The 16,915-nt window shown below is 44.9% G+C and overlaps 2 protein-coding genes across 2 annotated transcripts in view; one reads left to right on the plus strand and one right to left on the minus strand.

The window, feature by feature from the left end:
• The window catches only part of LOC143986879 (uncharacterized), a 1,041,669-nt gene that overhangs the window by 196,335 nt on the left and 828,419 nt on the right, over window positions 1–16,915 (minus strand). The window contains exon 10 of the mRNA XM_077485285.1: window positions 263–1,422. Coding sequence (XP_077341411.1) covers window positions 263–1,422 — 1,160 coding nt within the window. The remainder of the gene's footprint in view (window positions 1–262; window positions 1,423–16,915) is intronic.
• Window positions 1–16,915, plus strand: part of LOC143989630 (uncharacterized) — a 96,993-nt gene that overhangs the window by 42,984 nt on the left and 37,094 nt on the right. The gene's annotated exons all lie outside the window — the stretch shown is intronic.

The raw sequence follows: 16,915 nt of genomic DNA on the forward strand, positions 1-16,915 counted from the left end.
TCCAATTAAGTCCCGTGGACAAGTCGTTTTTTCGAAAAAATCTCCACACCCTTGGAACTGTTTCTTACATGATGAAGATCAGCCATGGAGTATATCTGAGGTGTATATCAGGGTGTGCTTCTTCCCCACATGAGAGCTGTGATGCCCAGCAACATTCATATAGAAGACATTTCCCGCACTCAAGGCGCTAATACACCTCGAGGGTTGTGTGGGATCCCCGATGTACAGGAAGACAGGACTTCAGTGAGGAACAATTCCCTCATTCAGGACAGGAATGCGGCTTCTCCCCCGTGTGAGATCTCTGATGTTTGTTAAGATTGGACTTGACTGAAAAACATTTTCCACACTCAGGACAGGAATACGGCTTCTCCCCTGTGTGAGACCTTTGATGTGTGTAAAGATTGGATTTTACTGAAAAACATTTCCCGCACTCAGGGCAGGAATATGGCTTCTCCCCTGTGTGAGATCTCTGATGTCTGTAAAGACTGGACTTCTCTGAAAAACATTTTCCACACTCAGGACAGGAATACGGCTTCTGACCCATGTGAGATCTCTGATGTGTGTAAAGATGGGACTTCTGTGAAAAACATTTCCCGCACTCAGGACAGGAATACGGCTTCTCCCCTGTGTGAGATCTCTGATGTATGTAAAGATAGGACTTCACTGAAAAACATTTCCCACACTCAAGACAGGAATATGGGTTCTCACCTGTGTGAGATCTCTGATGTATGTAAAGATAGGACTTCACTGAAAAACATTTTCCACACTCAGGACAAGAATATGGATTCTCACCCGTGTGAGATCTCTGATGTATGTAAAGATAGGACTTCCCTGAAAAACATTTCCCACACTCAGGGCAGGAATAGGGCTTCTCCCCCTTGTGAGATCTCTGATGTGTGTAAAGATAGGACTTTACCGAAAAACATTTCCCACACTCAGGACAGGAATATGGCTTTTCCCCAGTGTGAGATCTCTGATGTATGACAAGGCCTGATTTTTGTATAAAACATTTCCCGCACACAGGACAGGAATGTGGCTTCTCCCCAGTGTGAGATCTTTTATGCACCTTAAGATTGGATTTAGAATGGAAACACTTCCCACACTCAGGACAGGAAAATGGTTTCTCTCCTGTGTGAGATCTATTATGCACATTAAGATGGTATTTAGAACGAAAACACTTCCCGCACTCAGTACAAGAAAAGCTCTTCTCTGTTGGAAGGACAGCACCGTCCCACACAGTCTGAGGTTCCTCAGGATAAGAGGAATACGATGGTCCATCTACACTGTGTGGTGCCGGATGGACATTTGAGGTAGTCGGGTTTTCTCCTGGACTATACTGTGTGATGTCCTCATCTTCTACTTTACAGTCTGGAGACAAAGTGAGACAATCCTCTGAGGTTTTCCTCATCTTCCGTCCATCTACTAAAATAGAAATACAAAGATTATTACTAGACATGAGCTGATTGGTTCCCCTAAACCAGGACTCCGCCCACATCAGGCAGCTTTGTCTCTGAAGGTCTTACAATTCCCCCCTCAAGGTAACTAGTAAATGGGTCCTCTGATCTCCTACCAGATCATTTCTTTATTCATGGACCTTAGTCAGAGAGTGAGGAAACAACGAGAACTGTCTTTTATAGGAGTGACAGTGATGAGGGGATTATAAGACGAGTGTCCCCTCCCCCTCTATCACTCATTGCCATCTTCCCAACACAAGAAGTCCTGCACTTCCTTATTTAGTCCATGATCAGTGGAAGATGAAATGTTTACATGAGACAAGTTGCAGAGGTCCCACACCGCTGCCTCCCGTCTCCTGAGACTGCACTCAGTGACTTGGGTCTGAGACTATACAGATATATCCCTCCACCCGGCACAGCCAGCAGACAACAGAACAAGTAACCCCGGGAGAATTCTTCTGTCAGATATCTTGCTAGACCCGGGAATGGGGCAGAAGCTCCAGATGTCTAGGTAGAGCAACACCTATGAAGAAGATAAACTAAAAAACAAAACAAAACAAATGACCAAGCTCCCAAAAAAAGACTGCATCATAGCAATGACCTCTGCCCCTTCACATCACCCCCCATCCCCACTGTAGTGTCCTCAGTCCCCTTCACATCAACCCACCCACTGTAGTGTACTTTGCCCCTTCACACCACCCCCCCCCCCCCCACTGTAGTGTTCTTTGCCCCCTTCACATTACCACACCCACCCACTGTAGTATCCTCTGTCCCCTTCACATCACCCCCTGTAGTGTCATCTGCCCCTTCACATCACCCCCCACTGTAGTGTCCTCTGTCACTTTATATCACCCCCCCCCCTTACTTTAGTGTCCTCTGTCCCCTTCACATCACCCCCCCCCCCCCCCCCCCACGGTAGTGTCCTCTGTCCCCTTCACATCACCCACCCACTGTAGTGTCCTCTGTCCCCTTCACATCACCCTCCCACTGTATTGTTCTGTACCCCGCAACATAGTGTCCTCTGCCCCCTTCCCCCACTGTAGAGTCCCCCCCCCCATAGTAGTGTTCTGTACCCCGCAAGGCAGTGTCCTCTGCCTCTTCAAATCACCCCACTGTAGTGACCTCTGCTCCTCACTCTGCATTCACTATATCTGCTCTCCCCAGGACCCTACAGTCACTATATCTGCTCTCCCCAGGACCCCGCAGTCACTATATCTGCTCTCCCCAGGACCCCGCAGTCACTATATCTGCTCTCCCCAGGACCCCGCAGTCACTATATTTGCTCTCCAGAGGACCCTGCAGTCACTATATCTGCTCTCCCCAGGACCCCGCAGTCACTATATTTGCTCTCCAGTGGACCCTGCAGTCACTATATCTGCTCTCCCCAGGACCCTGCAGTCACTATATCTGCTCTTCACAGGGCCCTGAAATCAAAATATCTGCTCTCCCCAGGAGCCTGCATTCACTATAACTGCTCTCCCAGGACTCTGCAGTCACTATATCTGCTCTCCCTAGGACCCTGCAGTCACTATATTTGGTTTCCCACAGTAAACAGAACATGAACATGCCATTATCTTAGTAAATATAAACTGCTAAACGCCTTTTGTCCTCAGCAGTATATAGCAGTATATAGCATTCTTGTGACCTCTATCAATGTCTGGCCAAACATTGGTTAAAGCTTATAGGAGTTTTCATTCTCCTATGAGGCTGCATGACTCCATCTGTCTTGGCAGTGCTGATTGGCCCTGTGCTGATCACAGGCACTCTCCACCAATACACACCAAATTGAGCATGTGCAGAGTGCCCCCGAGGCTCTGTGCTATCAGCAGATCGATTGGGAAGTGTGGAAGAAGGAGAGGATCAGAGAAGACAGGATAAAACAGCCTTTGTACACAATGCAGAGGACTAACCCCTTAGGTTCCACAGTGGATATGACAAGCATGCTTTACTGCATATACAGATTGATTTTACTTACTATTCTCTGTAGGAGTGTCCTCCTCTATAAATGTCCCCGTTATTCCATCCTCCTCCATAGACTGCTGATCATCCCTCACATACCCCTCTTCTTCTTCTGCTTTACACTCAACTTTTATATCTATCGGATCTTCACCCTAAACCAAGAGAATGATCAAAAATAACATCTGTAAGACATAAGCTTAAATCTTGTGACATCACATAAAAAAACTACACCAAGTCACCACAAGTCCATGTTCTAGATGCTCAATCCCACCAACCTTGTAACAGTGAGGGATGGTGTGATCTTCCTGTGTGGAATCCCGGGAATACAGAGGACGGGGACATCTCTCTGGTGGGTTCCTGGTATTAGGTGGTTCCATCATATCCTTGTGTCCTCCTGAAAACTCCTCCATCACTCCATACTCCTCATCCTCCTCTTTATACTCTTCTTTAACAACAATATTATAATCCCCAAGGTTTCCACTCTGAAAATATAATAAAACATTCATTGGATACAACATGCTGTGTATAAATCAGAACTACCAATAATTGTCAATCATCTACCTGATGATGGTGAGGGATGGTGTGACCTTCCTGTGTGGAATCCCGGGAATACAGAGGACGGGGACATCTCTCTGGTGGGTTCCCATTACTGGATCCATCTGTAGGAAACACACACACTGACTGAATACATTGTTTCTATGTGTTTATCAGATGATGGGGGATCTAGGTGGAGCCTCCGTACTGCTCTCTCCTTTACAATAAAGTCTCCTCTTACCCGGTGATGTGAGGGGCGGCTGATTGTCCATCATGACGTCCTTGTAGAGATCCTTGTGTCCTTCTAAATACTCCCACTCCTCCATGGAGAAATAGACAGTGACATCCTGACACCTTATAGGAACCTGACACACACAATGATACAGTCACCATCCAGACACATCCCTTGTCTGTTACTGGATAATGTCCCAGAATTCCCAGAATCCTCCTCACCTCTCCTCCATCATCTCTCTGGTGACTTCTAGAATCTTCTTTGTATTTCTCTATTCTATCAGGGAGGGAGGTGGAGGCAATGTGATGGTCATATGATCTCCAGACTTCACAGGAGGAAAACTCTAGATCTGAACACAAATAGCAAAATCAAACGATACTCCCAGAATCCTCCTTGCCGATCCATTCAGGCGTCCATTTTATTAAAGACTGAGATATCATTTTGTTAAAGACAATGAGATATAATTTACCCACACAGGACCCCCACTATGTAGGTAAAAAGAATTCTGGCGTCATTACACACAACACAGGACCAACAGTCTTGTCTTGTTTGTGAGGATGCAAAGAGTGCACCCACATATTAAGACCATCAAATAAAAAGAAAAGAGCAAAATGGAGGGACATTGGGAGGAGGAGCTGTGAGGTCAGTGTGATGTCATAGGGATTGCTGACTCTGGATGGAGGGACATTGGGAGGAGGAGCTGTGAGGTCAGTGTGATGTCATAGGATTCTCTGGCTCTGGATGGAGGGACATTGGGAGGAGGATCTGTGAGGTCAGTGTGATGTCATACTATTCTCTGACTATGGTTGAAGGCTTATGATGAGGAGGAGCTGCGGAGGCGCTCTATGAGGATTCTGTACACAGAATAATTTCTCCCGGATGCGTCCCACTTCTCCTAAACTAAAAGATGAACGTTGTCTTTGGGCTTTGCCAGGACACATCATATTCCTGTGATCTCTGTGTACTCCGGAGACTTTACTGATCACATTTTAGGATGAATATCTGAGACTGGGATCATTATGGAGACATTAGTTTTCAGGACATTTACTACAAATTATATTTTTCCCTCTTTCTTCCTATTTGAATTTTATAAAATAAAGACATACATATTCCAATCCCCCCTAAATAACTTCCCATCCCTCACCCCTAATAAAAGCAGTATAATCCATTAGTATAGACCAGGGGTCTCCAAACTTTCTATGCAAGGGGTCGGTATACTGTCCTTCAGGCTTTTGGAGGGCCAGACTGGGGCCGATGGGAGTTGAAAATGCCCCAGCATCAGTGCTCCATCATTGGTTTTAATAGGAGGAATAGTGCCCCATTGATGGTGTCAGTAGGGGGAATGGTGCCCTATCATTGGTGTCAATTGGTGGAATAGTGCTTCAAGGGTAGAGTTGCCACATCGTCCCTTTAAAACTGAACACATATTAATTACACGGGCTCTGTGGCTGATTAAGGAATAATAAATAATTAAAGTTAAGTAATTAAACTCACTTGGTGCCTTATCTGCATTAAATTAGCCCCAGAATCTGTGTAATTCATATGTGTTCGGGTTTAAAGGGATGAGGTGGCAACCCTATTCAAGGGCCAGATAAAGGCAAGTGAAGGGCCACATCCGGCCCCCGGGCCGCAGTTTGGAGACCACTGGTATAGAATGATGAGGTGAGAAGGTGATTGATGGGAAAGGTGACACATCTCCAAAATAAAGAGAATGTTCTGTAGCACTAACCCCTGAAGGAGTTGCTGGTTTGATTGGGCTTACCATTACCTTCTTCACCTCGATTTGCGTCTAGGGGTTCCCGTGGTAGATGGCCCAGAAACTTTGACTGACGACAGATCCACTTAAAGGGATTTTTATTTGCAAAAAAAACGTACTTAACGAACAGTCTCTTAGTATAGGATCAGAGGGTTAGGAGGAAAGGTTCAGGTACTCTTAGTGTCAAAGTCAATAATAAAGAACTCTCTTACTTTGACTAAATCCAGAGAATAGCCATTCACAGCTTGATGTTCACTCTAGTTGGACAGTCCCTCTCTCACAAGGCCTAGCAGCCAACAAGGTGCTTAAATCAGGAACAAGACTCTGCCACAGATGTTGTTGTAGAACACGTAGGAAACTAGAACTTGTAGAACACTCGTGTGATACCTGGATCTTTCAGTCGGTTTGGTGATATCCACGAGATTGGATTCCCTTAGGTCCCTCAGCCTCATCAGGCTCTTGCTTGGAAGCCAACCTGTACGTAGCCTTCTTCTGAAGAGTCCTCCCCTGGATAGCTACGAAGTTGCTGGGCCTCTCCACAACCGGAGACAGCACCGGACCACCTCGGAATCCTTTCTTTAGTTTTCTTGCCTCGGGCTAGCCAGCCCCGAGACATAAAGTCAGATGGATCCGTACCCCAGGCCATAGCCTTCCTGGGGGCTGGTCAGGAGGAGCAGGACCATTGAGTCAAAACACCCTTCTGGACCGGAACCCCGAACCACGTGACATCAGCATCTTAAGTACCCTCTCCCAGAAAGCACAGCAAGAGTGACACTCCCACTGGGCGGGCTCCGAGAGAAAGTAACCTTAAAGCACCCAAACCAGACTGTGTTTCCATGCCTGCCAGAAGAGACAGCACCCCCTATGGTCAGGCTGAACACCCTATAGTCCAGTCAGACTGATGCTGAGGTCAAAATTTGGAATAATTATACCCAAACCAAACTGCAGTTCAGGTGTAACATTAAATTTCAAAAACATAGCGTGTGCTCTTCAGGAGCCGGCGCCACAGTTCCGACTCCGTAAATGGGGAAATGTTCTGACCCTGAAGGGGTTATTCTACATTTCCACACTATATATGTGTGTATCATCATCTGCTGGAGATAAAAGACATCACAGTGACTATGGAGGAAGAGGACGGACATGACGGGGGGTTACTGGGTGTAAATAGAAAATAAGATCTTATTACCTCCTCTGCTGCCACTTCCAGCAATGTCTTCTCTCTACTTCCTCCCGACTCACCTCTCACCCAGAACTTCCTGTCTGTACCTGACACCCCTTCCTGTCTGTATTCCATAGAGATTTTCCATCTCGTTATATGTGAGAGCACCACATTGTGGAGCTCAGGGGAACTGCAGCCCGGAGAAACATCTCGTAGTGTGGGTGCCACAGTGGTGTAGTGGGTAGCACTTCCGCCTAGCAGTAAAAAGGGTCGCTAGTTCAAATCACAACCACGACACTATCTGCCTGGAGTTTGCATGTTCTCCCAGTGCCTATATGGGTTTCCTCCAGGTACTCCGGCTTCCTCCCACACTCCAAAGACATACGGGTAGGTTAATTAGCTTCTGTTCAAAATTGGCCCTAGTATATGAATGTGAGTTGGGGAACTTGGATTGTGGACTCGTTGAGGATAGGGACCAATGTGAGTGTGTGCTGTATGTGTGGAGCACTGCGTAAAATTGACAGCGCTATATGGGTACCTTAAATAAATAGGGATAATTGATTTGTTCGTTTATTACAAGGTCAATATACATGTGCTCAATTTAAAGTATGTCTGTTAAAAAGAATGTTTAAACTCCGAGATAATACACAAACATATGCATGACGTGATGTTTATGTATACGGCCTTGTATTTGTTTAAACTTTAATAAAAATTCAAATTTAAATAGGGATAATTGTAGATACACACCCACACTCACGCAGGTTGAACTGGATGGACCAGTGTCTTTATTCAACCTTACTAACTATGTAACACGGCCTTGCTATGTGTGTATGTACTGTATATCCTTATTAGGGATGAGCTCAGGCGTGTTTGCATGGAACACGTGCAGAGCCCGCCAGGAAGTTGGCGCAGTGCTGCGCTAATCACAGGCAGTGAGACATTGCCCCGATGTGCGGCTGCAGAGATCGGGCAATGTCTCACTGCCTGTGATTAGCGCAGTGCTGCGCCGAATTCCTGGCGGGCTCTGCACGTGTTCCATGCGAACACGCCTGAGCTCATCCCTAATCCTTATAGATGGGGTTACCTACTCAGCAAAAAGCATGTAGACATAGGACATGTCCCACTGTCACGCCCCCTTAAAGGAGCATTAACCTAAAAAAAAAGATTTGTTAAACCCACAAGGGCTTTTTTTTTACCACTACTATTCCTTTATATTGACTTTTGCCATTTACAAATGTAGCAATTTAGAATTTGGATGAAAGGTTTAGCACTGGGAAACACTTTTTGAAAGATAAAAAGTGCATTTTATATACAACTATATAGATCAGACCTAAATGAGGAGGAAAGAGGGACATTGCTCCAAATCAGAGACAGTCCCTGCAAATCAGGGACAGTTGGGAGCTATGACCAAGGGGGATAGAAATATATTACTGCCTAGTCCAGCTTTTCTCAGCCAGGGTTCTAGGATCTCCTATAACAATGAAAAATGTCTGTCTATCAGTAACAATGATTTAATGACAATGTAAGAATGTCCTTTTGCCCACTATAGTGTCAGTTTTGTTTGGAACAAGGACAGCCTAGCCTTATTGGACCTTGAACTCAATAACGAACACAACAAAATCTTTGCCCGTAACTATACAAAACCCTCTGCGGGAAATTCATACCTTCACTTTGACAGTTGCCACCATCGTCAATGGGTTAAAAATATACCTAAAGGACAGTTCTGTAGATTGAGGCAAAATTGCACAAGAGACTGCGACTATATTTCTCAGAGTATACACCTTAAACAAAAGTTCATTGAAAAAGGGTATCCAGAAAAAATTGTTGACCAGGCCTATACCACTTTTCTTCCCAGAGGAAAACCAAAAAGTGCAAAATCTCCAGAGAAACCTGTTGTTCGGTTTATTACAGGGTCTCATGGGCAATATAAGAAGATGGAACACATCCTCAACAGATACTGGAACATCTTAAAAGAAGATCCTCATATAACTACCACCCTATGCGAAAGACCCAAAGTCAGGAGGGCTCCCACATTAAAAAATAAAATAGCGCCAAGCAAATTAAAAAGCATCAAAAATGGCAATCCCTTATGCCTAATTCACCTTAAAGGGATGTATAGATAAAACCTTGTGTAAGACTTGTAACTTTGTAAAACATGGACGGAAGAGTTTCACTCACAAAGAAAAGACCTACCATCTTGACAATATTTATAACTGCTCCAGTGATTACGTTGTATACTGTCTTATATGTCCCTGCAAGCTGCTGTATGTTGGTCACACCATTCACCCACTGAGTGTCAGGGCTGGCTTAGCCCTTCCTTCTCTGGGCTGGCTGCTCAGCTGTCGGCTAATTGCCAGCTCTCATCTCTCTCCACAGTTACCAGCTGTTCCTGATCATGCTCGTCTGACCTGCCTACTTAAAGCTGTCCAGCTCACTTCATCTCTGCCTTCGCCTTGGTTACATCACAAGAAACCATCTCCTGTGGTTCTGTTTAAAGACTGACTTGCTGACATGCCTTCTGGCTCCTTATCCTGCTTGCTGTTTCTCCACTTGGATCCCTGACTTCTGGCCTGGCTGATTACCTGATCTGGTTATTGAACTCTGGCCTGGCTGACTACTCGATCCGGTTACTGGACTCTGGCTATGCTTTGACTACGCTTTCTCTATTTACCTTTTTATTTTTATTTAATAAACAAGTGTGATTTAATTGTACTTCTGTCTCGGTCTGATTCATGGTTTCTGACAGTAGGCAAAGACCATGAATTCAGAAGATACAGTCAATCCACTTGTTAGTAATATTTTTTCCAGATTGGATGAGCAAGATCACCACATGGATCAGTTTGCCATGGCGTTACAAACGCTCCTGAGTCGCACGGCTCACCTGGAACCCCCCACTGTGACTGCTCCGGTAAAACCTGAGTCGCAGGCCGTCCCTGCTGCTGCGCCGGTCTCTGTGCAGACACTCCCCCCGAGTTTTACCTCTATAAGAGGTATGTCTGGTTCCGCTCCGCTTCCCCAGCAATTTGGGGGAGATCCAGTTAAATGCAGAGGGTTTCTCAATCAGGTTGAGATATACTTCGAGATGCTGCCGCAGGCGTTTCCCACAGACAGAAGCAAAGTAGGTTTCATGATATCTTTGCTTTCTGAGAGAGCTTTGGCCTGGGCTAACCCTCTATGGGAGACGCAAAAACCTGTTGTCTTGAGTTACCCTGAGTTTGTGGACTCCTTTAAAAGGGTATTTGACGTTCCTGCATGCTCCGCTTCTGCTGCCAAGTGCCTCATGTCCATCAAACAGAGTACGAAAACTGTTGCCGACTACGCCATTGAATTCCGTACTCTGGCAGCAGAGGTTGCTTGGAACAATGAGGCCCTCGTGGATGAGATAGCAGCCCAAGATATACCCACTAAGCTGGAGAGCTTGATCTCGTTTGTCATCCTCATTGACTCCAGACTCAGAGAAAGACTTTCTTTTAAGGAGCGCTTGCGGAAGCCTCCTGGAGAGCCACCACACAGATGTCTGTCGTGTGCTTCAGAAACTAAGAGAGAACAATCTCTATTGTAAACTGGAGAAGTGCGAGTTCCATCGTGAACAGGTTACATTCCTGGGTTATGTCATTTCCACTGCTGGTTTTTCGATGGACCCAGAGAAACTTTCGGCAGTCCTACAGTGGCCTCGACCCATGGCTTACGTCCTCTGCAGCGTTTCCTGGGCTTTGCCAACTACTATCGGAAGTTTATTCATAGCTTCTCGTCTCTGGTCAAGCCCCTGATTGATATGACCAGAAAGGACGGTAACCCACAGAGTTGGTCTCCGGAGTCCATTAAAGCCTTTGAGACTGAAGGCTGCCTTTGTTTCTGCTCCTGTGTTGGCACATCCTGATCCTACGTTGCCTTTTATCCTAGAAGTTGATGCTTCTGAGACTGGAGTTGGCACCCTTCTGTCTCAACGTCCTAACTCTGAGAGCGCTATGCATCGGTGTGGCTACTTTTCCAAGAAATTGTCACCTGCTGAGTGCAATTATGCGATTGGTGACAGAGAGCTGTTGGTGATCATTTTAGGCCTGAAAGAATAGAGACATCTCCTTGAAGTTACCATTGTGCCAGTTCTTATTCTTACTGACCATAAGAATCTTACATTCTTGTCCTGAGGCTAAACCCCTCTCTCCCAGAAGGGCGCGATGGGCTTTTTTCTTGTTGAGTTTTAATTACATTGTTTCATTCTTGTCCGGTACTAAGAATGTAAGGGCTGATGCCTTGTCACAACAATTTTCCTCCACTTCCAAGTCGGAGTCGGTTCCGGTGATTCCTCCTGATCGTATCTTGGCTACGGTTTGCACCAGTCTTACTTCTCCTTTGGGTGACAAAATTCTTGCTGCTCAGGTCCATGTTCCCCATGAGAAACCTTGTGACCGCTGCTTTGTCCCAGAGAGTCTCCGTATTGCCGTGCTCCAGACTTTCCATTCTCCCAAGGCAGCTGGCCATCCTGGAAAGAATCAACTCATTTGGGCAATTTCTCAACAACTCTGGTGGCCTAGTCTACGGGCTGATGTTACTGCCTTCGTAGCTGCCTGTTCCATGTGTGCTCAGAGTAAGACTCCATGACACCTTCCTGTGGGCCTCCTACAACCCATACCCAATTTAGAGAGGCCCTGGACCCACCTGTCAATGGATTTCATTGTGGAGTTGCCCAAGGCAACACTGTTATCCTTATGGTGGATGACCGGTTCTCAAAGATGTGTCATTGTATTCCACTTAAGAAGTTTCCTACTTTCGCTTACATGGGCTACCCCAGGTGATTGTCTCATACAGGGGCAGTCGGTTTGTCTCCCAGTTCTGACAAGCCTTTTGTGCACAGTTGGGAATCCAGCTTGCTTTCTGTGTATCACCCACAGTCTAATGGGGCCGCAGAGCGAGCCAATCAGTCCTTGGAGCAATTCCTACGTTGCTATATTTCTGACCACCATAACAACTGGTCAGACCTATGAGCAGAGTTTGCTCACAACAGTGCCTTGAATTCTGCCTCCCGATTGTCTCCATTTATGGCGAATTATGGTTTCCAACCTTCCATGTTGCCTCACTCGTTAGAGGAGCATCTCCATGGTCTTTGTTCCACTTGGGTACAAGTCCAGGAGGCTTTGCGTCATGCTAATGATAGGTACAGACTCCATGCTGACCACAGACGCCTGCCTGCGCCTTCCTACCAGGTTGGGGATAGGGTCTGGCTGTCATCTCGGAACCTCTGACTTCATGTTCCCTCACTGAAGTTTGCACCTCGGTTTATTGGGCCTTTCCGTATCCTTCGCAGGATTAACCCTGTGGCTTACGCGTGGGACCTTCCTCCTAGTATGCGCATCTCAAATGTGTTTCATGTCTCCTTAATGAAACCGTTGGTCTGCAATCGATTTACCACCTCTGGGCCACGTCCTCACCCTATTCAGGTTGAGAACCATGAGGCGTTTGAGGTATAATCCATTGTTGACTCCCGTAGGTTTCATGGGCGCATACAGTGCATTGGAAGGGGTACAGTCCGGAGGAACGCTCCTGGGTTTCATCCTCGGACGTACATGCTCCTGTTCTCCTCCGCGAGTTCCATAGACATTTTGCCCTCAAGCCCGGTGGCCCTCCGAGGGAGAGGGGTCATTGAGGAGGGGGTACTGTCAGGGCTAGCTTAGCCCTTCCTTCTCTGGGCTGGCTGCTCAGCTGTCCGCTAATTGTCAGCTCTCATCTCTCTCCACAGTTACCAGCTGTTCCTCATGCTCATCTGATCTGCCTACTTAAAGCTGTCCAGCTCACTTCATCTCTGCCTTCTCCTTGGTCACATCACAAGAAACCATCTCCTGCGGTTCTGTTTAAAGACTGGCTTGCTGACATCCCTTCTGGCTCCTTATCCTGCTTGCTGTTTCTCCACTTGGATCCCTGACTTCTGGCCTGGCTGATTACCCGATCTGGTTATTGAACTCTGGCCTGGCTGACTACTCGATCCGGTTACTGGGCTCTGGCTATGCTTTGACTACGCTTTCTCTATTTACCTTTTTATTTTTATTTAATAAACAAGTGTGATTTAAATGTAGTTCTGTCTCGGTCTGATTCATGGTTTCTGACACTGAGACAGCGTTTTGGTAAACACCGTCGCTTTGTGCAAATTGGTTGCAATGAACACAGCGTGCCACGCCATTTTTTACAGCACCATAGCCATTTCTCCAGATTATGTGAATGTGAAATGTTCTGGATTTATACCCTGGATGCACTTGTACCTAATGGGCTCAATGAGGAACTGGAAGTAAACACCATTATATATTTTTTTATTTTCTATTTATCCATTGTTGATTACTGGTGATATTATTATTAATATTATGTAGCACCCTCTACCATAGGTAGGTGCTAGCATAGGTTTTTTTGCTAGGAAAACTGTCAGTACAGGTAAATTTATGCAGGCCTATGCTTGGCCTGTCTTTTTTGATCTGGGAGCAGGGAGTGGTTAGTGTAGCAGTGGGTGTGACCACCTGTACTTTAGTTCTGGGGCGCCTCCCCTGCTTCCAGGGAGAATGTTCTGGAGGAGGGGCAGGGCCTAGAACTGGAGTGGCATGTAGCTCATGTGGGAGCCCTGCCAATCCCCAACTAGAATTGGCAGGGGGCGGGCTTCCTATATAAGCTGAGGTAACATGCCACTGGGAGGAGTTGTTGGCTGGGAGAAGTGGAGAATTGAGTAATAGACAGCAGAGGCCATCCCCATCTGCGCGGGGGGTGTGTGCGCGATCGCAGGAGGAGGCCTGGGAGAACTGTGAGGGAGGGAACTTCGGGGCAGAGAAAGGTCGGTGAGTGTACCACAGTGGAGGGCTGGATGTGGAGACATGCCAGGAAGTCTATGGGGAAACTTCTCCTTTACATGGTCATTGTTGAAGTCCTCATCATTACACAGCCATTGATGAGGAGTCCTGGATCAGAGGAGAGACTGTGGGGAGTAGTGTCAAATTGATGTGGCCCGAGGGCACAGGATTCACAAGCTGGGCTAGCTGGGAACAGTAGTCCACCGTTTAGCACATTAATTACATTAGTAATTAAACTACTAGGCCTCCGGGAGAGATACTGCAGGCCTCTGGCCTAGTAGCAGCAACCAATCAGGGTCAGCATTAGAGACTATTCCGAGTGGGTTCTTTTGCACAGTTTTCTGCAGGAGGGAAGGATTTCTGGAGCTTCACCCTAACACGGTCATGGGTGAAGTCCTCATCATTAAACGGTCATTGATGAGGAAGTCCTGGGAACAATAGTCTACAGGAGTTACGCAGAGGAGGAGCAATGTTCTGCATGGTGATGCAGGGAAAAGACTGTAGATGTTATACATGCACATAATTTTTTCAAGGCTCAAATCTATAAATATGATGGCAAAGTAATTGATCTATGGGCATCCCATATACCCCTTTCCCCAACCAAGTTATACCCCCCCAATAAACAAAAGCAAAACAAAGCAAATGACTGTTCATTGTCTCAGAGATGATATATGGAGGTCTGGTAGCAGGGTGGTATGGTGGATGTTTGTTACTAGTGGCAACTACACCTCTACAATTATTATTATTTGTATCACCATGAATCATTATTAAATTTTTTATTATTATTGTATATATATATTTTTTTGACAATGAGGACATACCTATTGTTTATTACATCATATTCTCTCATATATATCTTGTATACAAACACATTAAATTAATTCATTTATTTATACATTACATTATATATCTTGCTAAATTCATTGTCAAATTTTATTATTAATCGTTTTTTGATCAATCTGATATAAGATATCAATCTGATCAATTTTTGGTATATCGTTCACCAAATTGACCTTATATCCTGCATGTGACCAATAAATAAATTGATTCTGTCCCACTTACGCAATAGCTATCTTGATCAAATAGCTTTTATTATTAAATTCACAACCCGATGAGCTAGTTTCGATTTAATTTACATTTAAATGTTTACATAGAAAAATGTAGCGGTATAAAAAGTATTAAAAGTCATGAAGAAAATAGTTTATGTTTTTCATTTATCATGCAAAAAATAAAAAAGCCAGTGCTGATGAAATACTAGTAAAATAAAGCTCTATTTGTGTGAAAAAAATTATAAAAATGTCATATAAGTACAGTGTTGCATATTTGTTTTCAAAGCGGGACAGCACTGACAGGAGAAAATTGGCCTAGGTGAAAGTACCCAGTGGTGAAAGTACCCAGTGGTGAAAGTACCCAGTGGTGAAAGTACCCAGTATCAAGGTGGTTAATCTTACTGCCCATGGGAATATATTTTGCAGTGTGATCACCTACAGTCATTTTGGAGAATTCCCTTTTCTGTTCTGTGTTCATGTATGCCAATATTCCCTCCTAGTCTAAGTCTTGGAGAGTGGCCCTAATCCTAGGGAAATTTGATCTCTTAAAATTAAATGTTTTTATCTTTCCCATATGTGTTTGTTGCTTACAGTTAACATTAAATGATATCATGTTATGGTAATTTCTACCCAGATGTTCTTTTATATGAATATTGGCAATAAGATCTTCATGGTTTGAAAAAAAAAACAGGTCTAGCAGAGCATAATTTCTAGCCGTGACCTCTATAAACTGTACCATAAAATTGTCTTGTAATAGGTTTATAAATTTCTGACCTCTTGCTGTACCAGCAGTGCCATTACTCCAGTCAATTTCTGGATAGTTAAAATTTCCCATTATCATCACTGTACTAGCCCTTTCTATCTGTGCAAGGAGCCGAGTCTCCACCTCTTCATATACGAAGCTTTGATAATAACCTTTGTAGTACGCACACCTTAATGCAGTTCCACCCATAATGCTTCAGCCTCATCACACTCTTCATCAACTAGGTCCTCTTTCACACTCACTTTGAGATTACTTCTTACATAGAGACAGATACCATCACACCTTTACCCAGTCATAGCCAGGAATATTAATAGCCCAGCCATGTGAAGAATGAAGCCAAGATTCAGCAATACCAATTAAATCATATTTCTCTTCATGCACCAAAGCTTCCAACTCCTCTATTTTGCTTGGCAGACGTCTGACATTGGTGAACAATTTAATTAATTGGCATATTTTACTCTTGTGTTTTTCACTGTGAAATAGGAGTATGGACCTAAAGCCTTAAGGCCACTTTCACTGGAGGCAATATGTCATATAGTAAAGTATATCCAACCTTCCTATAGGCAGGATAGAAAAGAACATAAAAAAAATATGCAAGAGGGGAGTTATGGAAAATCATGTTCCTCCTGGTATAGACCACAAGATACCAACATTGGTAAGAGGTTTGGTTTGCTGACCCTGAAGTTGGGGGTCAGATGGGAAGAACCAGTTGAGAAGATGTTTAATGCCATATTTTGACATTAGTATGGACACAATCTGGTTTTGGTGGGTGGCCAAGATTCTTGTGTGAGGTACCCCCATTCATATGGTATTTTTTTTACCTAGAGGACCTGGGTGAAGGGAGCAAATTATTTCCTTTATTGTGCCATGGTGGCTGAAATATCAGGGAACAGTGAGATGTGTGTATGAGGCTCAGGTAAAGTGCAAGAGGATCTGGCTGCTACAAGGAGTTGTCCTTTGAGGTACAAAATGTGTATCGATGGGAGAGAGAGAAGGGAGGAGTGTGTGAAATAACTGCTGATTGTACTATGTTAAATCAAGGAGTTCTATGCATTTGGGGATGCCCCCAGTTTTGATATTGTTTAATCTAGAGTGATCCTCTAAGTCAGCTATCTTGTTTTTGGAGAAATTGAATCTCCTCTGTATGCTCTTGGAACGTGTCTACCATCTCATTATGAACTG

This window comes from Lithobates pipiens, unplaced genomic scaffold, assembly GCF_037356315.1.
Source record: "Lithobates pipiens isolate NorthernLeopardFrog02 unplaced genomic scaffold, aLitPip1_a1.2 Scaffold_18, whole genome shotgun sequence".
NCBI classification, from domain to species: domain Eukaryota; kingdom Metazoa; phylum Chordata; class Amphibia; order Anura; family Ranidae; genus Lithobates; species Lithobates pipiens.